The 22,932-nt window shown below is 32.7% G+C and overlaps 1 protein-coding gene across 16 annotated transcripts in view; it reads left to right on the top strand.

Annotated features, from left to right (window-relative positions):
- The first annotated feature begins 100 nt into the window (after positions 1 to 100).
- Positions 101 to 22,932, top strand: part of LOC149903596 (uncharacterized) — a 42,967-nt gene continuing 20,135 nt past the window's right edge. For all 16 annotated transcript variants that reach the window (XM_090109088.1, XM_090109082.1, XM_090109084.1 and 13 more), the window contains exons 1-2: positions 101 to 243; positions 328 to 373. In XM_090109088.1, the coding sequence (XP_089965214.1) occupies positions 133 to 243; positions 328 to 373 (157 nt within the window). In that variant the 5' untranslated portion in view covers positions 101 to 132. The remainder of the gene's footprint in view (positions 244 to 327; positions 374 to 22,932) is intronic.

The following is a 22,932-nucleotide window of genomic DNA, read 5'->3' as shown; positions in this document are numbered from 1 at the left end:
GAAATAGTTTTAATTATAATTTAAAAGAAGATATTACGAATTGTCAATTTAACCATTGAACGCTTGCTTATTATGCAATGACGTCAGAGATAAAATTAACTAACTGGAATTGATCATCTTGGTACAAGTTGTATGTGTTCGATTCGCCTCTCTTGTGTCATTCAGTTAGTAAACGAATACCTACGACTCGGATTCTTTGCTTATTACTACTTTCTTGAAGGTTACGCGTCGATTTTATTTCGGTAAATCGGTTGAACTGCGTACAAGCGCACTTAAATATTGAGTTCAGTGAATGTTATCGATTAATAGTGTTGTGATTTTTTAACAGTTTTAAGTCTCAACAAATTTGAAAAAATGTTTAGCGGAATCGCAGGTGAGTTTAATAATTTATTAGAGAAATACCTACCTATTATATTTGTGCATGTTTTTACACATTTTTTATATTATAAAAATAATTATTGCAGGTAGTTTCTTATATTAATTTATAGTTAGCTAGCGATTCATGTAGGCATGCTAGTTTTTAATTAATGTAGGTATAGGTAGTTAGAAATAATTGTTTTTGAAAAATTTATTTTCAAGCATGAAATTACTGTAAATATTAACATATAAAAATAGTAATAAAATCATTTATAAGAAAATATTAGTGTGATGTACAGTTTTATTGGTGTAAAATGAATGAGGCATATTTTTTATTTATATTTTTAAGACCACATCTATGCGTAATGCGTGACCTCCCATTCACATAGTAGTATCAGTAGGTCTAGTCTCTACTCGATGATTTACCAAGCTATGATAGGAAAAGTACCTAATATTTTATGACTATGTAACATTATGCTTTGTAATGAGAATAAAATAGCCGGGTCGACGGATGTTATTTTAATTTTGCGTCAGCGGTATGTACCAACCTGTTGAGACCCAGAAAATAATAACATAAATAGGTACGTTTAGGACATTCCATTATTCAACAATGTGCATTGTGCATAGACAATAATATTTCAAATACCTAACCTCTCTCTGAAAAAACGGGCGCTTTACCAGTTACCTACCGTATTATGACTGTAAAGTGTAAAACTAAAAAATAAGTAGGTATCTCATAACTCTCATTGAGCTTATTAATTAACTACGGAGATAACATTTGTTTTGGAGTGTCTGTATTTCTGTAAATAAATGATCAGCTTCGATCATGATCATGAGTCATTGCAGTGATGTATTATATCTACCTAGATACCTACCTATAATAGTATCGGTAATAATAAAAAAATAATATGAAATAGGAATCCATAATAAGTTTAATTGTAACATGAAAAATAAATTAGGCATACCGTATCCCTACGGCCTACCTAGCCCATCCATGTCCATACTATAGTTGTTTATAAATTTCTTATTTGTATAAAGCTAGGTACCACACTAGGTACCTATCACATATTACACACGATGTTGCTTTTATCTTTATATTTATAGAACACAAGCGGAAAATTATTTGTATTTCAGATTAGGTAGGTACTTACCTACTTATTTGTATTTATAAACATATGAATAATACGGCTAAGTAGGTAACTACCTACCTAGTCCTTTGCAATCCAAACTTTAACGCCTTTTAAATGAAACGCAAAATGTTTGGGAAATATTCAGAGAAACTGCGCAGCAAAGTTGCGTTGGTATATTTTAGTTTGTGTACAAATACCTAGTTCGACAATGTCAATCACAAATATTTTCTTACACCTAAAAAAAAATCCACAAATGGTGTGTTAAAATCATGAGATTTTTCCGAAAACTAAGAATAATTAATTGATTGGATATTAATAGGTACTCGTGTAAAATAGGCCGATCATAGGCTAAAATATGTTTACGGCCTTTTGATTCTAGATCATGTAGGTACTGTCCCTAAATAGTATTTTGGTTATCTATCATCGATGTAGGTATGTAACGAGAACATTGCTAAGTGCTAACCTTCGATATAATACTCATAATCAGAAATCGAATTTGTCAAGGTCTCGGGAAGCCATGATTCACATCAAATTAATAGGTAGGCATCGAGATAGAATGTACTACGTACTAGAGAGGCGATCGCTACTACACTCTCTTTAACACGAGCTAGAGGTAAGAATCACAAGTCTCTTTAGTCTGTGTCGGACTGTGCCCCCCGCTTGCCGCGTCAACACGTGTTATTGCTCTGTTCAAAATGCCTTCGTGTTTGCTTAGATATTGTTTTAACAGTTCCCATAATACAAACAAAGCCCGAGGAGTGACTTTTCACCAGTAAGTTTCCTTATTATGAGTAAGTCATGCATTTTACTAATATTGTTATCATTTTGCGAAAAATCACCACGCGTTCTGCGTTTCGCGCCATTTTTCATAGACTAACAGCACAGACGTGACACTATCGATGAGTCTGTTAAAAAATGTAACTGGATTTTTTTAACTATGTATATACAATATCTACTAGGAAAGATTACCGTGGTGTAGTACCTAAATATTTATACTTTTACCCGACTACGCAAAGTAAAACGGTAGGTTATATTAAGTAATATTTATTTATTTACCTATTTTTATTTATTAAAAAAAGGTTAATCAACAGTTGTTCCAATAGGATTTATAAATTATTATGCACAACAATTACAAATAAACACAACATTCACAGAAACTAATACAGTAAAAGTTCCTTAATCGCGCTTCCTTTATTCGTGTTTTCACTATTCGCGGATTAAAAAAATGCGACCCAATTTCTGTATTCACGACTAAAAATTTTTTTTATTCGCGGATTTAATAAGTACATACATAATAATAAAATTATTCCAATAGGTATCTTACCCAATATCCTTGTCAAATGGACTAATAAGAAAGTAAAATAGAACTTATTACAAGTTTGCCTAAATAAATAAATAAAATAAATAAAATAAAATTGTTTTATTTCAGGAAATGTCCCTTCCCATATGCAAGTTACAAATTACAATCAAAATAAAATACAAAAAAATTAAAGACAATTAGAGCATCATTTATAGTTTTTTCCCGGCTTTATAGGTTTATCCCTAGCATAATATGATGAATGAACTTTGCACCAGTACAGAAGTAAAGGATTGTCATAAAAGTTAGAGACAGCCACCAGAATACTATTACTGGAGCGTCAGTACATAATATTATGTTCTTAAATGATATCGCCAAGGCCTTTGACACAAGCCGCCTTTGTCGCAAGCCACCTCTGCGGCGATTGATGTTTTTGAGAATGTAAATAAACAGAATGGAAGCAACCTTATAACTCAATAAATAAAGTATATTTTTAAATATAGTTCCGTTTATAGTAAAGTTACAAAAATTGTGATCGAGTAAGGGGGCGTCCATAAATTACGTGAGGTGTTTTTTAAAATTTTCTGCACCTCCCTCCCCCCCTGGTGAGATGTCGTGAGAATTTATTCAACCCCTCCCCCATCCTCGAATCTCACGTGAGATTTTTCAAAATGTGAGTTTCTTATACGTAAACGCCATTAACATTGAATCATCGTATCCATTTAATTAGGGCTATTATAAACCAATACTCCAAAATTCGATTACATCATGAAGCAAAAACTGATAAAACTATTGATTACTAAACAAAACGACAAAAGCTTACTAAATTGATATTATTTAAAGGAAATTAAAATACATAGTTTAATATAAAATCCTCGTTTTATTAATTCCCTAGTATCAGTACCACCAGATAGTACCTAGTAAACAGATTGCACAATGTGTCGCATCTGCACGCATTGCTTAATCTTTGAACTTGAAGCCACGCCTCACTTGTTCCACACGTACCCCACCACATCGGCCGCGCGCAATGTTTTTGTTTGGAATAACCCCTCTAGTAGTATATCTCGATGTAGGTAGGTACCTACATCTACATAACACATCAAATACCGTAAGGTTTTATTATGGTTATTATCTGTATGCGAAACTGTGATGATAATATAAATAGTTTAGATTCATGTGGACGAGGAATGACCGAATGAGCAATCGAATTTTGTAAACAAAACAATTTCGTATTATCGTAACTACGCCGCGCTTGTAAAAATAAGTAAAATGTATTAGTCAGTTCAATAAAGAAACGAATCTTCAATGGCGGCCAAAGCTGACTTTGACAGATGGTAGGATCATCAAAAAAGAAAATAAAAATAACGTAAATTGATAATTATTTTATTAATTATTTCAAATTGTTTGTTGACAAACTTTTTTGTTATTGTATTTGTGTATTTATATGAATTATCATATTTACGTATACAGAATGTAATAAAATCCCCATAATACTTGTAATAAGCCCATAAAACTGAACAACTTTTCCCAAAGAACATATTTTGTCAAATTCCAATAAAACATTATTTACTTTCGCAAATGCATAATTGTCATTGTAAATTTATGATAAAAACTATTATAGGGAAAATCAAATACATTTTAGTGATTTTATTTTTCCATTTTTTTTCCTCCTTTAAAGAACTGACTAATAGTCAGTTCTTTAAAGAAACGAATCTTCAATGGCGGCGCTTATCATTCCCTCTCGCTCACACACGGCCGTACAGTATGCAAAAAAAAATAGGGTAAAGTAAAATGTATATAATTTTCCCTGTTATAATTTTTGGAAGAAGTGTACAAATACAACCCTCGAATTTAAGGTTTTTGTGGGGGGGGGAGGGGAGGGGGGAGTGGTGGGAATCCCTCCTCCAAAGGGGGGGTGAGGAGTCACTTAGTTTCTGAGATATTGGAGTTTAAAGTTTTGAGAATTGCCTTGAAATTGCAAAAAAAAAATATGGACAAGAAATAGGAATATGAACTTTTCTTCCTTCCATTCCCACTTGTATAGTCCCAGCAGTGGGTACTTATATGGGCTGATGATGATGATGAATCTCAAACAAAGAAATAAAGAAATATTTAAAGAAATGTATTGCTCAAAATTATAATTTTCAAATTTGACTACCTGTCGACCCCTATGCGAAACCCGATCATAAATTTAGAATGACAATTATGTATTTGCTATAGTAAATAATATTTTCTTTAATAATATATTCTTTGGGGAAAGTTGTTCAGTTTATGGGCTAATTACGAGACTACGAGTATTAATGGGGATTTTGTTGCGTTCTGTATATGTCATTTGATAGTTCATATAAATACACAAATATCATAACAAAACAGTTTGTCAACAAACAAATTAAAATAATTAACAAAATAATAAATAAAATAATTATCAATTTACGTTATTTTTATTTTCTTTTTTGCTGATCCTACCATCTGTCAAAGTCAGCTTTGGCAGCCATTGAAGATTCGTTTCTTTATTGAACTAGCTAATAATACCCTAATGGCTAATGTACCTAAATGTATTTGTTTACATCGAACCACAATGTCTTTATGTGTACCTATATTGCAATAATGTGCTACTGCTCACTACAAATTGAATATTAAATTTAAAATGTACCTAACTACCTAGCATTTATTTTTTCTCATGTTAAAAATATAAAAGTAAATATTATGTAACTAGATACCTACCTATGTTTCCTATAAATTTAAAATGTGTAGGCGTAGGCACATGCATTATTATTTTCAAAACATAGGTAGGTAATAATTAAAAACTCGTAACTAAGTCAATGTATCAAGTAGGTATACCTATTTTTAATAATAATTAGGTATTATATGTTCTTAGTCAATCTTTTCTGCATCATCCTCCCCTTAGCACTCGCAACGCCCAATAACGGCGCCTTTTTTTTATTTTTATTTTTTACCATATCTATATTGTTATAGAGTGTAAATGTGAAATAAATAATTAAATAAATCTCACTTTCATATTCTTTTTACTTGTTGCAATCTTCTCGATTGTTTACTGCAAACAAAATATCACATAGATAATTGAAGTTACAATGTTACAATCGGAGCGTTCCCGCGACGTTGTGACATCACCAAGGTCAACCGGTGGGAGCTGAACGCAAATTTTCCCTCTTTTTCTTTTGCATGCATCATGCGCATAAAAAAGTGAGAGGGGAAATAGAGACATGGTATAGAATATAAATTATAATATTATAATAATATGTACTTTGTATACGGTAATATGTACTTTGTATACGGTAATTACAAACGTGTGTGTTGAGTTGAGGTATGCTGGGGTTTCAGACTATTTATAACAAGAATGTTGTTTTCCTTAAAGTGGATGAAGGACGGTTATACTATAAATGAACGAATAGAAAAAACTCGTAACCGATTCGCTTAAAATAACATAATTATTGTGTTACTGATACACTGTATATAATATGATAATGTTGTATTAAAATAATTAAAGTCTATTCCATTGTTATCATCAAACACAGGTGGGTATAATTTTTTTACGTTTCCAAAGTAAAGGCTGGTTTACACTTTGATTAGTGTGAGTGCAGGTGATTAGTGCGAGTACAGGTGTGTAGTGCGAGTAGTGTCCAATTCACTGCGAGTGCAGGTGATTAGTGCGAGTGCAGGTGAGTAGTGCGAGTAGTGTCCAATTCACTGCGAGTGCAGGTGAGTAATGCGAGTAGTGTCCAATTCACTGCGACTACTGCGAGTGTAGGTGATTAGTGCGAGTGCAGGTGTGTATTGCGAGTAGTGTCCAATTCACTGCGAGTGCAGGTGAGTAGTGCGAGTAGTGTCCAATTCGCGACGCTACACACTACGCTAAACACTAAACACTAAACACTCCTGTCCAGACGTGTTTAGGCAGGCACACTGCGAGTGAGGGGGAAGGGACGGAGCGCGGGACGTGGCTACTCGCAAAAAAATAGAACACGCTTCTATTCACTTTACTACACAGTCTACTAATCACTTGCACTAAACAGTCGCTGTCCACACCTAGTCACTAATCACCTGCACTAATCACCTGCACTCGCACTAATCAAAGTGTAAACCGGCCTTTACATCGAGTTATTCAATAGAATCATTGTTTTGTTGATATTATCGTGGACTTGTGACCTCAGGCGGTAGCTAATGCACTATGTATTGCTTTAATGGCTAACACGCAATGTATACGTGCTGGTTATTTTTATACGTAGGTGTTTAAAATTGATGTATTCTAACTTCCTAGCAACTAATTGCTTTTAATGTTTTTTTTTTATCTTTCGGTTCTGGGTTGGATATGGGAAATAATTAAAATTATTCCTTTCTGCATGTTCCTAACACAGATTTTTTTTTATTTTAAATTTGTTATCCCCTCAATTTTATGCAACCTCATAAAAATCGTCGAAGTTTTAGAATTGTAACCTACCAAAATTTTTAGTTACTGATTGCAAAGGTTTTCTTTAAGCCTTTGTTTACAGTTCATCATATCAATCTATTGGTATGCAGTGTAAGTATATACCATTAAACTAGTAGGTAATTCCTATTGAAATAATCCGTATGACACTACCATCTTCAATAGTGCTGATAAATCAGCACTAAATACTAATGTCTATGCAAATGTGCTGTTTTGCATCAGTTTGTATGACAAAGAGCCTATGATATTGAAGCAATACATTTTAATGTTATGAGAAAAATAACCGATTGATAATAATGCATTATGCAACCGTGTTGTGATAAACCCATTTAATTACACAGCAATGTAAACAACAAAATATGTACATAAGATTACTCTTACAATAACAAGGTTTTTATAGAATAACAATTATTAATTCTTTCATATCAACATACTTCTGGAATTCCTCTGTCCACAATAATTAAATACCATGGATACATTGTTTATTTATGTACCAAAATGTCCTTTTAGTCCAACTTCGTATTATCTAAAGTCTAAACAACGCATTACAAAGGACAATCACTGTTTTTCCTTTGTTGGTCGTGGTACGCAGTTACGGAGGCGAAATTCCGCAGTTAATTGGATGATGACGTCTTAGGTGACGTCACCGTTTAAATCTAGCACCGTGATTTGAGGGCCGCATACGGAACTCCATTTTAATCGCAACTAATTTAGTTGTAGGAAGAAGAAAAAAACGATGACTGTATGGTCTCTAGTGATCATTAACTTTTTGTTGTAGACAAATTATAGCATAATTTTTAGTTGTGTACAAAAATAGTAAAGGGAAAATAGAATCTTGGGTTACAAATTCAATGAAGCATGAATTATGAATTTATGCGCAGTCGTTCCGAATTTATCTATCCAATCTTCAGTATCTAGGTGTGAAGTTCCTATACTTACATAATTTTACTTGTTTACCTACACCTTCTGACTCTATATATACCAGTTTACAAATCAATATACCTAATAGGCATAAATAATAATATGTACATAGTTTGATTATATAGTTGAGCAGTTTTGGTAGGTAAGGCAAATTGTGAGACTCAATACGCAACTAAAACCAAAGCTTACAAAACGCCACAATGTTAGCACTCAGGGTCATAAAAGTGTGACCCGATCAATATTGAATCTAGACTATATAAAACCTAGACAGGCGGGCGGCGGTAAATGGTTATTAGACCAGTGTGCTCGTAAAGTTATTGTGTTCCATTATGGTCTTTTGTTTTGTCGTGCTAAAATTCTTTGAGCTATACGTGGCTTAATTGCCAGTGGCAGTTAAAGGAAGCTATGCATTTTACAGGTTAGAAACAGAAGTTTTAATCATGACATAATATAATAAGTACTATATATTACTTGGGGGCTTACCGTGAAGTCTTAAACCAGTATTAATTCCAGAAAGGAAAAGCTATGGTGCCAGACGACCTATATTCTATATAGCTACATAATTATAATATATCTTCAATCCAAATTATACCTAAGCCTTAAAGTTAAAGGCATCATGGTAAAGTAAGTGTGTAAGTAAGTGGTATATGACATCGTTAGGTATCAAAGTAATATGTCCCCCACATAAACTATCGCTCCTGCTCCTGCACCCTGATCTTTCTTCATTTGTATCCGGTTTTCTATTTGACTAAGTGTTTGCTCATACACTTGTTCATTGTAAAATTTCCTGTGTAGATTGCTGGTATCCGTCGTGATTGGTCACGGTGTACGAATGCGGTCAGGATTATCTTATTTATACCTTGAAGTAACATAAACTTATCTGGGATACTCCATTATTTTTCCATTGCATTTCTTATCGGCTGTTATCTTTGTAAAATTATTTCTGAAGAACTGGTTGTTACTTAGTAGATAAGGGAAGGGCAAGGTAAAGGGCTGCCTAAACAACTTCTGAATTTGTTTGAATTCAATTATTTTGAAAAAAATAGTGTAAAAAACTTCATAGATGCGTCATGCGATTAGATGACATATCCGGGTTTTCTACGGCAACAGTGCCAAATTTTACGGTAGCGATGAGCGTTATCTGAATTGATAACTTTTTAATTCGAAGATAGATATATAGACGTATAGTGTCGGGAATAATAATTGTTTGGACTTTCGGAGATTATTTCGTGTTTAGAGCCACTACATTGTAACATAGTTACCTACCTTATCGAACATTTGTAATGATACTTTTTTTGTCTTAATTTTATATTCTATTTCTTTCTGCTGCTGAACTTTTCCATCACCTTGTAGACATAGCTTCAAAGAAAAGTTCAGCAGTACATTTAGTTATGGTCTATTTTCGTACAATCTAGATCATTGTACTAACGTGACACCGGTCGCCGCCTACGACAATCTTGTAGTTACAGTGAGAGAGGAAATGCGGCATAGATTGTATTATACTTGTTCTATTTATTAGAAATTGCACAAGTTGGCTAGACTTTAAAATATTTGACGGCTAGGAAAGTTTATAAGACTGTTATGGATAGGAAGTCAAAACAAAATTATTTTTAATTAAATGACCATGAGATAACACCGTCTCTCGTTTAATCTTACATCAGAGATCGCTGAGAATGTAGGCAATATGATGAACGAACAAGATATAGATTCCGTAATAAATCACACTCGTGTAAAATATATGATATAGAAACCTGATGATGGTGAAGGTTGATCGGAGAAGGTCGGAAATCAGTTATGATGTAAAATGTAAAATACTGAAATTTAAAAAGTAAAGTTTACGATTCATAAGTCATAACACTTGTAATATTTTTTGTTTATTGTACTGTTGAAAAGAAGTAGTATAGTAAGTTAGTATCCTTGTAGGTAAACATAGCTAGGTATGCTCGAGCAGTGATGGCATAATTTAAAAGGTGATAGGTCACATTTTGGTGACATATATTATGTAGTTCAAAAAATAACAATGTAACAAACACTGTAAATAATAAATTTAATTGTATTGCCAGTTTGCATGTTTCATGATCATGACTCACAATAGTTAGAAATGTATTTAAATAATTATTTTTATCGATTGCACGTTAGCGAGGTAATTATTTAGTCTTGTTTCTCTAGCTGAGATAAAACAGGTTTGAAACTATAGTATGTTTTGGTCTGTTTATTATAGGGAATCAAATATAGCGGATTGAGAGCTTAATTTTGAGTCAATTTACGTAGCATTCGTTTTATTTGAATGTACATACATTTTTATGAATGATGATTGAGTTTGTATGAACCTGAGTAAATAGTGGATAAAGTAAGTACAATCATTTTGCAAACATTACTCATACCTTTAGTAATTAATGGCCATTCATAGAATTCTAGAACATTTAATAGTTACCTGCTGTAATAGCACACTGTAGTAATCATGGTATTCCATAATATTATGCTATTTTATTTGATGAACTAAGTATGTAAGTAAAGCTAGAGGCATGAGGTAATTCACTAGTCTTTTAGCATGGAACCTTTCAATATCTATCATAAAAGTTAATCATAAAATGTCTAATGTTTACTATGTTTCCATGCTGTCCGATAGACAAAAACCTTGGTGAGTTACATATTAGCATTATATAATATGTTTGTTTGTCTTTTAATTTACTATGGTTTAATGGAAACCTTGAAGGGTAATTTGTTACTAAATAGGTTTGCAATGTTATACATATACTTAGCACATTTTATACATAAAGAGCTGGTATATTATAAAATAAATAGAAATTATTGATAGAATTAAATGCAATTTAATTAAAGTTTGTAAATATGAGTAAATTCATTAAAATTTAATATAGGCTTACCATATAATAAACCTTATTTGAAACGTTTTTTTTACTATAAATATTGGTAACTAATAACTATAACGGGCAGCCTGGAAGAGTCGCTGATAAGCGATAAGGTTGCCTTATGTGCAATGTTTCCTTTTCTTTTAAGATTATGATATGATATATGATATGATTGTAAAATTTGTAATGGTACCTAAAACTGTTACATAAAAAACAATAACTGTTTAAATATAACTCTGGTAATAACAATGGAAAAATTTTATGCAAAAACTGAATGCAAAATAATACAACCTGTGTTGGCACTGATTCGCAAAATTTTATACATTATACTAGCTGTTGCCCGCGACTTCGTCCGCGATTACGTCGTTTTTCGTCATTCGTCGTTTAAGGAAAATACGTGACACTTTATTTTTGAATGTTCTTAATTGTCTCTTATAAAATTTAACTACATTAAAATTGAATAGGTACTCTGATAAGAAAATCTTAAAATCGGAGGACATCGAAAATCTGAGGAAAACATGAATGAATGTGATTTAAATTCTACTTTACTTAGTAATTCAAATAATAATCTAAATGAAATGTAGATTAACAGTTTGAGCGCACCATTATAGAATATGTACCTAAGTTTTAAATTACGTTAGTTTACATAGTAACTTTACTAAAAACACGATGACTTTCTTTCGCGCTCGGTACCACAAATTAAGCATGTTTGTGGTATGTGGCCCGCGTCTCTTGACCCCCACGAGTTCCTCTCCGTTGCTATGCGAAAATACATTCGTCGCCCTACTGTAGGAAAAATTGTAATATTGTGGCCTGGGCGTTATAACACGCCCAGGGAATTCCTGAGTGCCGATAGACGTCCGTCTATCGGAATTTTTATACCAATTTTATATTAATATCACCATCTTGAGGAAAAGCTTCTAATATCGATTTAAAACGCATACATATGAATTGACCTGATGAAACATGTTCTAAAATTGTGAAATGAGTTCAGTTTTAAATTCGAGAAATATTGATTTCTTGTATTCGACTATTCGTTGTAGTCGAATACAAAATATATTTAAAGAAACTTAGGTTGGCCTTCAGGCAAAAGGGATCCTATCAAATGATAAACTTGACCTTGTATCTTAAAAGTAATCATGAACCGCCAGATGAACCTGAAATCAGGACCCGCTGATAATTGAACCAAAGGATCATTTAAAACGCACTACTATAGGAGCGAATATTGTCTCAGAAAGCCGACTCCATACTCCACTTTAAAGCATTACAAAAAGAACGTACTACGTTAATATCGCCTATACAGAAGATGATCTGTAATCAATTGTGAGGTTATAAACCAAACCCACTTTTATATTAATTGTCGGACCACACCACCGAATTCGTAGATTGATCTTCTATGTTTACCTCTAAGTCATTAAGACTATGTCGAAATCTGTCTGCAGTAAGACGGGCCTCTCGCTATTCGACCGTTTCAAGAGACCAAAATATAGTTTCAATTCTTAATATTTCATTAAACAAACTTATTAATCGTTCTTGTCTCAAATAATGGTAATATTCGCGTCCCTACTCTAGTCATTGCTTATGCTCATGTTCATCTTCGAGAGATCGAATAATATTATGGTGCACCCTATTATTTGTCAAACGGTCTTCATATTGAGTAAAAGTTTCAGATTCTCGAGATAAAATATGACGGTCGTGATCAGCTGTGAGATGTAATTCCTTCTCAGTGAGGGTTTCGGTCTCACGGGATAGTACAATATACCATTTGCGATCAGCTGTGAGACGTTATACCCTCTCAGTGAAGGTTTCAGTCTCACGGGATAGTACATGCCGTTCGTGGTCAGCTGTGAGCCGCAATTCTCGTTGTCAAGCGGTTTCAGGTTCGGCAAACACATGTTGTTTTCGGTCAATAGTAAGCCTCTTATCTCTAACGGTCCTTGAGAACTCTTATTTCTCATTTTCTTAGCTTGGCTCGAATTTCGATATAAAGATTTTTTAGGTGGCACTGATGCGGGTGAATAAAAATTAAGTTAAAACGGACTAAGAGTGTTATAATCATCAATCATCAATCAATATCAATACATATGATAAAATTGTGGAAAAGTGATGTCTGTACAATCAAAATATGTAGAAAAAAAATTAGCAGGTGTTATTATTAAATCGATCTTGAACCCAAAACTGTAGTTTGTCTGTTTGTCTGTATGTTTGTGCACGCTAATATCAGAAACGGCTTATCTGATTTAGATGCGGTTTTCACTAATGTATTGTGGTAATCTTCATTTAACATTTAATGTTTATTTTATGTCAATCGGTTCATAAATAAAAAAGTTATGACAATTTATAATTATAAGGCATTCTTATTGTACACTGTACAGTGTACGATAAAACGTAATTTATCTGTTATACGCTACAGTTATTCCTTTACATGTCCAGATGATCATATCAAAATTCCTCAAGGGTTTGGGGGTAAGTAGTAGTAGGGGGGGGGGGGGGCTGGTCAAATTAACATTATGGTTACTTCTAGGTAAATTTTCCACATAAAATGTCCTTTAAATTATGTCGTATTATATTTTTAACCCCCGACGCAAAAAGACGGGTGTTATGTGTTTGACCGCTATGTATTTCTGTGTGTGTGTGTGTGTCTCTATGGCACCGTAGCTGGCTAACAGGTAAACCGAATTAGATGCGGTTTTTTCTTGTTAGGCAGCATATTTTCCGACGCTGGTTCTTAGTTAAAGTGTATCAAAATCGGTTCATCCACTTATTATACCTACATAGGGGTAAAAGTGGGAATTAAAAAAAATGAAAGTTATAATTTATTTTCAAGATCGTCGGGAAGTTTATGAAATTATTTATTCCTTTTTCTATACACTTTTCTTCGTCTAAACGGTTTAGTTACGTGCTCTCTCTCTCTTCAGCCTTTATAGTTACGTGTGTGAGACAGGAAAGATCTAATTTGGATTTGTTGCTGGATTTGATAAAAACTGAGTATCGATTAAGCTGATCAGTGGCTACATAGACTGGGGTAGAAGCCTTTAAAAATAATGAAAAGATAAAAAAAATCGCAGTCGGATGAAACCCATTAGAAAAGGAGGGGAATATGATGAAAATAAAAGGAAAAATAAATTACGGTCAATCCGAGTTCGGGAAGTGGGAGGGGGGAGCTTTTAAGAGAAAAAAATGGTTTCTCTCGATTTCCGACAAAACTACAAGTCCTACAGAAAAAAGTTCAATGGCAAAGTTGTAGGTAATTAAAAGTTCTACAACTTTTGTATTCACAATTTTTTCACATATTATCCTCAAAATTTAGGTGAAAAATTCAAAAAACCAAGTTTTTGGTCTTCAAAATACCAAAAAAACAACCTAATTTTCAATCGAAAAGTCACCCGTCAAAATATCAGCTTTTTTCAAAAACTGGGGGTGCCTTTTATTCATTGAAATCTCTACTTTCATATGGTGTAAAAAAAAAATACCACCATAGTAAATGTTCTCAGGAAATGCATACAAACAGTGTGATAATGAGCTTTTACTAAATCAGGCACACTTCTCGAACTCTATATCTTCTCTTGTATCGGCTTTTCGGTAATATTTCAAAAGAAAAATAATTATCTGTTCTAAGTTTAATATTTTACAGCATATTCAAAAGCAAAATGATGTCGATAAAAACATTTCAGGTAGTTCGAGAAGTGTGCCTGATTTAGTAATATGAAAGTAGAGATTTCAATGAATAAAAGGCACCCCAAGTTTTTGAAAAAAGCTGATATTTTGACGGGTGACTTTTCGATTGAAAATTAGGTTGTTTTTTTAGTATTAATTCAAAATAAGGCGAAAAAATAAATATTTTCAATCAAATAAATTACAGTGTGTTTGGGACATAATCAAGTAAGTTTTCACCAAATTTCGTAGAAAAACAATAAATTTTGAAGTAGATAAAAATAAAAAACCAAAAACATGGTTTTTTGAATTTTTCACCTAAATTTTGAGGTTATGTGAAAAAATTGTCAATAAAAAAGTTGTAGATCCTTTTATTACCTACAATTTTGCCATTGAACTTTTTTCCGTAGGACTTGTTGTTTTGTCGGAAATAGAGAGAGACCATTTTTTTCTCTTAAAAGCTCCCCCCTCCCACTTCCCGAACTCATATTGACCGTAATTTATTTTTCCTTACATTTTTATCATATTCCCCTCCTTTTCTAATGGGTTTCATCCGACTGCGATTTTTTTTTGTTTCAAAAATTATCTTCTCTAGTCTAACAACATACATTAATAAAAACATCCATTTAAGAAAGAAGGAAGGAAATAGAATTTGCTCCTCTATAGACTATAAGGTAGTAAGTTTTTTAGCTCAGTTTAGTAAGAAGTTTTAATAACAATAAGATTTTTAATTATTTATGGTAGTACGTATTTCCTCAATAATTGTATGTTAAGTAGTAATTCAGCATGGGCGTAACCAGGCCACGGTGGGGCTGGGTGGAGCACTTACCCTGGCTTTGATCTGGTAGGTACTAATTGTGAAGGGGAGTAGGCGTGGGCGTGGGATTGGGATTGGGAGTGAGCGTGGCATATGGATTGGGAGTGGGCGTGGGAGTGGGAGCATGAAAATAAAAATGAACATGAAAATGATTTTTTTCTGTTGCCCCACCTGAGCCCATGGTCATAGGTCCCATAGTCACTATTCCACGCGGACGAAGTCGCGGGCACAGCTAGTAGACAAATACAATCAGAAAGCTTTGAACTCCTAAGCTCAACCATAAAAGATAGATATTTATGATGTCGGGAGATATTTTTTATATAATATGGAGAACATTTCTTTCATACTTGATTTCTGTGTAGCTTTAATAGACTGGGGTAGAAGCCTTTAAAAATAATGAAAAGATAAAAAAAATCGCAGTCGGATGAATCCCATTAGAAAAGGAGGGGAACATGATGAAAATAAAAGGAAAAATAAATTACGGTCAATCCGAGTTCGGGAAGTGGGAGGGGGGAGCTTTTAAGAGAAAAAAATGGTTTCTCTCGATTTCCGACAAAACTACAAGTCCTACAGAAAAAAGTTCAATGGCAAAGTTGTAGGTAATTAAAAGTTCTACAACTATTGTATTCACAATTTTTTCACATAACCTCAAAATTTAGGTGAAAAATTAAAAAAACCAAGTTTTTAGTCTTTTATTTTTATCTACTTCAATATTTATTGTTTTGCTACGAAATTTGGTGGAAACTTACTTTATTATGTCCCAAATACACTGTAATTTATTTGATTGAAAATATTTATTTTTTCGCCTTATTTTGAATTAATACCAAAAAAACAACCTAATTTTCAATCGAAAGGTCACCCGTCAAAATATCAGCTTTTTTCAAAAACTGGGGGTGCCTTTTATTCATTGAAATCTCTACTTTCATATGGTGTAAAAAAAATAAACACCACCATAGTAAATGTTCTCAGGAAATGCATACAAACAGTGTGATAATGAGCTTTTACTAAATCAGGCACACTTCTCGAACTCCATATCTTCTCTTGTATCGGCTTTTCGGTAATATTTCAAAAGAAAAATTATCTGTTCTAAGTTTAATATTTTACAGCATATTCAAAAGCAAAATGATGTCGATAAAAACATTTCAGGTAGTTCGAGAAGTATGCCTGATTTAGTAAAAGCTAATTTTCACACTGTTTGTATGCATTTCCTGAGAACATTTACTATGGTGGTGTTTATTTTTCTTTACACCATATGAAAGAAGAGATTTCAATGAATAAAAGGCACCCCAAGTTTTTGAAAAAAGCTGATAGTTTGACGGGTGACTTTTCGATTGAAACTTAGGTTGTTTTTTTGGTATTAATTCAAAATAAGGCGAAAAAATAAATATTTTCAATCAAATAAATTACAGTGTATTTGAGACATAATAAAGTAAGTTTTCACCAAATTTCGTAGAAAAACAATAAATTTTGAAGTAGATAAAAATAAGAAACCAAAAACTTGGTTTTTTGAATTTTTCACCTAAATTTTGAGGTTATGTGAAAAAATTGTTAATACAAAAGTTGTAGATCCTTTTATTACCTACAACTTTGCCATTGAACTTTTTTCCGTAGGACTTGTAGTTTTGTCGGAAATTGAGAGAGACCATTTTTTTCTCTTTAAAGCTCCCCCCTCCCACTTCCCGAACTCGGATTGACCGTAATTTATTTTTCCTTACATTTTTATCATATTCCCCTCCTTTTCTAATGGGTTTCATCCGACTGCGATTTTTTTTTGTTTCAAAAATTATCTACTCTAGTCTATAACCATTAAGGTTGCACACGCGACGAAAGCTTAAAAATGGAGTTACTGCTCTGCTCACGAATATGAAAAATAATTGTACCAAGTTTCGTTTAAATCCGTCGAGTAGTTTTTGTTTCTATAACGGTTATACAAACAGACAGACGGACAAAAATTTTTGGCGTCAGTGTCGATCCCTAATCACCTCGTGATAGTTATTTAGGAAATATATTTCATGTACAGAATTGACTTCTACAGATATAATATAAGTATACATATATTTAGATTCCAATTTCCATGTAAGGTTAAATTCGACTATACAATAAATAACAGACAACGCAGGTTACTCTCGTTTCCGTAAGTTGAGGCGGCTACATATTCGGTCCTCATAACATCACTTTTTGTGAACGAAACGACAGCGCGGTTTAATTCGATGCCAACATCAGAAAAAAGGAAATATTTTTAATTGTGAAAAAATATTATGATTTACACTATTAATACTATTTTAACATTAACACAAAATATAAGACTGTGAGTGTGTAAATATAAATCCAGCTAGTTTCACATCACACTTATGTTTCTAATTAGGTATACGACATGAAAATATATTAATTACCAAGCAATAATCATACAGATAAATACTGAACAAAAGTATTAACAGTCAAAGTATATTTTTACTAACAACATGTAAATGATGAAGGAATAATAATTATCAACGAACTAACATTTTTGTATTAGAGTCCCGCCTCGTGATCGAATTTTTAAAACACGAAGATTTTAAAAAATGTAACTAATGAACACAATCAATATTAGATTAACTGTAATGGTGTCTAGTTTGACTTAAAATAATAAACATCTACCCTCACTTTTAAAAATGTAGTACCTATATTCACACGAATTATAAGCGCACCTTATAGGGAAGGGAAGATATGGGTTAAAGAGTTAAATAAATAAATAATATAATTATATTTAAATTATTAATTTTTAACATTGTGTTCAGTAGTGTTAACATGTAAATTGATTTGATTTTTACGAAATCTCATAGATGGCGCTGTTTCAAATTTGTCTTTATACTGCTAAGATTCATTTAACAGTTTCTCTGTCCAAATTACGTAAATGACATAGTTTTTATTTTGTAAAGCTAGATAATAGCATGGCTTACTCGAAACCAACATTTAAACATGAGTCTTTAGATTGTACGCTGTCGTAGTACACGGAATACGTAAGAAAAGTAAAGGTTCACAGCTCCTCCCCCGGAGGTGATAGCATGATAATATGTTTAAAAAAGCCTCACCCGACCTGTTAGTAATATTCATGCAAAATTTGAAGTCAATCTATGCAGTACTTTTCGAGATTAGCTCGGACAAACATACAGACAAACAGACAAACAGACAAACAGACAAAAATTCTAAAAACTATATTTTTGGCTTCTATATCGATTATAGATCATGGATTATGTATTCTTTTAAAAAAATATTCAATGTACAGTTTTGACTTTCCTACGATTTTATTATATGTATAGATTGGCAACGGCAACTTTCTTGTTTTTTTCCGCCCCTATAATAGAAGCTGCTTTTTGAGACTCAAATTATTCTACCTGCGTATAATTATAGGATTCTAACAATTCAAAAGTGTTTCTAAATTAAGTTTTCTTAATGACTAAAATACATATATTAAAGTTCGAATCTTAAATCGTTCAAGTGTTTCAAGATGTTTCAAGTATGCGGTATTCAATACATATCATTCAGTATAGGCTGCTGTTAATTTATATTACAATAAAGCTTAATAAAGCATCATTTGAAAAATAACGGTTATGACGCTGTTCCACTTTTAAACTCGCTATAATTCTATGACACGATTGGCTCCTGTCCAAACGATGTAAATAATGTTCATTTCTCTGAACTGCATTACCATTTTGCAGTATGGAAGCATTTACTTTGTCATCTAGACCACATGTCGCCAGTGATTTGGTAATGAACCTCAGAGGAGTGTTTACTATGTTATTTACTATTTTAAGACATTATTCTTACCCTGGACTGTCTCTGTCTGTAAACGATTGCAATTAAGATGTCGTGGGCTTATTGCACGTCGGAGACTAGAAACAAATGTCTCGTTATGGATACAGAAGGCTAGCCAGTGGTAACATGCACTTAAAGAAAAAGTTTCAAGACAATCGATCAAATAAGTGTTGTAAAACATGATATAATTTTAAATGAATTATAGTTTAGTAGGTAGCAGATGTTTTAACGAGATTTAAAGAAATTGGACATTTAATTTTCTTTACCTCACAAAATGTCCAGCCAAAAGAATACTAAAGGTTCAGCACTGACATTCCAACGGTCAGGTCACCTTGACACGAAGTGGTCGATACCCAGACCTGCAGGCTGCCTTATATAAGCACTGCCTTTCGCAGTGCGCCTGATGTGACCCAGAAAGAGAAGGTATTGCGCATCTCTGGGAGATCAATATGCTTGCGGTATACGGACTTCTGGAAGACTGCAATCATAATTCATATATTTTATTTCATGAATATGGGTACAATTCAGGTCAGGACATTTTAAGTCCAGCCATATCCTACCTATCAAGGCATATGGAATTACGAAGCATATTACCTACTACTGTTAGCAATTAATAATTTTCTCCTAAAACTATGTAATTGCATTTGCACTTCCTGTTACGTGTCTTTTCGCGGGATCTTAATCTTTATTTCATATATTTAATGATGGTGTTTTGGAAAAAGGCCAGAACTCCTAAAACTTTTAACTCTCCATGAAGAATTTTATTGATTTCGCTTCAGCGGTTTAGTCTTGAAAATGTTAAACAGTCAAACATACACTTTTGAAATATGGAATTGAAATCATATTTTTTTGAGATGAAAACATATTCTGTAACAAGAGAGTGAGTTCCTAAATACGAAAATAATATTAGTAAAAAATAATTAAATACTTTAGTGAAGTGAAAGGTTAACTTTTTTTTTCCATTGTCGAGCTTTACACAGAACATTAATTTTTATTACTATTTAAATATGTAAGTTAATTAAACTTTATTTAATTTAAAAACACAGTCGGCTTTTATTAATAAGACAATTTACCGACATACATTTAAGAAAATTATCACTTATTTGTATTAATCGTAAAGTCATTATTGCACGCCTCATAAGCGAAGCGTTGAGGTGGGTACTACTGTCACTTCGCGCAAAACATCTGATTTTTCAAACTTAAAATGTCTTTATGTATCATACATTGCACTTGTAAGATAATACATACACACACATATTAAGAAAAAACACTATTTTTAACGTTCATGATATTTTTGATGTCATTTTTGTTATTTAAGGTTGATGTTCCGACCGTCCCTCCATACATTTTTGATTACCTCTAAACACTTAACACAGACACTATTTCTTTAAAACTAATCATTTTATCACTTCTCTATAATGAAATGTGTGCGCGTTCGACCTTTTTAATCAATAATTTACAATATTTACTTAGAAAAACAACAGTAAAATACCGGAAAAATTTGACACTTCTACAGTAGTGTGCGTGACTTTTGCCAAGCGAAACACGACATAAAGCACGACATCTAGCGCATAGACTATATACTTATTACAGATCTAGCGCGTCAATGTCTAAACGAAAGGCGATGTTTAGACATTGACGCGCTAGATGTCGTGCATTCGCGTTCGTTATCTTATGCATAATGAGCATAATTCTAATAAATCAAAGTTCTGTGTAAAAATTGAGTAATTTCATTTCCAATCGTTCAAAGAAAATAACAATAAAATAAAATAAAACTAATGACCTTAGAAACTATGTTTTTTTTTATTTATTACTCATTATTGTTCGTCCGTCGTAGGTCTGTAAACTGTATTGTACACTGAAGGTAAATGGTACTGTAGGTACTTTAGTTCGGCGTCGTCGCTCGTCGGCTTGATATAAAATTACATTCTTGATTTCATTGACACGCGCTATGATTTGCGCGCGGAATTTCTTGTGTTGTGAATTTATTTTTGTATGTTATGCATTTTAATTGATTCAAATTGCAATGTTTCTCTAGTATGCATTTGAGACTATATTGTAAATTGTAATAATTGATCGTGGGTATAGTAATTAATTATTCTAATAACGCAATTAGTAATATATGTATTTTCGGTGGGATTCAAAACAAAAAATTGGCCCGTGATTTTTATGAAATTTCACCACATTGCAAATCACATCAATCATAGTTCATACACATGTATGACGAAAGTGATTAGTATTGTGGCTAACATTGACTCATCAGTTCATCACTGAAACCAGTGATAAATCAGTACCTATATCATATTGTGTTTGAATATTTTTAAACAATGATATAAGTATACAATTATTATAAATCGGTAAACTATCAAAGTAATCACAAACTTGCAAACATTGGTAAAATGTCCAGTAGTTTATGAGCCTATTCATTACAATCAAACAAACAAACAAAGTTTTCCTCTTTATAATATTAGTGTAGACAAACACTATGAATACGATCACGAATGCAAATTCGGGGATTTTCTAATTATTGCTAAATAATATTTGAATTCGTTTTGAAATACTCTATAATTTTTAGTGTATAAATAGACATTTATAATGTGGCGCTCATTTTTTTTGTACTGCTAACGCTATTGTAGGTACCTATTTTCGTTGTTTTATTTCAAGTGAACACGGCCATACAATTTTGTCACGAGCCGCCTATGATTGTAGGTACTTTTGTTAGGCTCCTTCGTCGTCCGCGTCGGCTCGAAAGTTCTTGATTTCATTGTCACGCGCTATGATTTGCGCGCGGATTTTCTTGTGTTGTGAATTTATTTTTGTATTATTATTATTTTTTATTTTTTTTTTTTATTTTATTGATTCAAATAAAATATTTCACTAGTATGCATTTGAGACTATATTGTATTATGTATAATTTATCGTAGGTATAGTTATTCTTATAACGCAGTTATATTTTCGGTGGGACAATTTGACCCGTGATTTTTCTGAAATATCACCACGTTGCAAATCACATCAATCATACACACGTATGACGAAAGTATAGTGGCTATAATTGACTCATCAGTTCATCACTGAAACCAGTGATAAATCAGTATATCATATTTTATTGTGTTTGAATATTTTTTAAACAACGATATATACTAGGTTGATCCAAAAGTAATGATAATTGGGTATTTCCTGTGCACATAAAAATATAAAATAAATATTTTTTGCTTGCTCATGTACTCACTAAGTTATCACAAAAAAATCATATCAACAGGACACGTTTCCAAGTATTTACATTAATTTGAATGTGAACCGTGGGTGCCAGAATGTTTCCCGACGAAAAGAAGAAACAACGATTCGACATTTAGAGGGTGAATTTCCAAATTTTTTATGAGATCAGGATAATTTTTTGGCACGATTTGTGATCATAGACGTTACCCGGGTTCACCATGTTTATGCTGAAACCAAGAAACAATCTGCGATGGGAGCTTCCAAAGTGACGATGAAGAAATTCAAAGTGAAAATGAGTGGGGTAGATTAAAGCGGTAGTTTTTTGGGACGCTGAAGGAATAATTATGGTGGGATATTTTAAGAAGGTAGCCACTATATTGGGCTCTTACTACACATACCAAATTAAAAGATTGCGGTAGGTTAGTGAG

Source organism: Colias eurytheme, chromosome 13 (genome assembly GCF_061535395.1).
Source record: "Colias eurytheme isolate Ceu_HAF_F1 chromosome 13, ilColEury1 Martin Lab GWU primary, whole genome shotgun sequence".
Lineage (NCBI taxonomy): Eukaryota > Metazoa > Arthropoda > Insecta > Lepidoptera > Pieridae > Colias > Colias eurytheme.
Note: the sequence above shows the minus strand (reverse complement) of the source record. Positions and strands in the feature narration are given on the sequence as shown.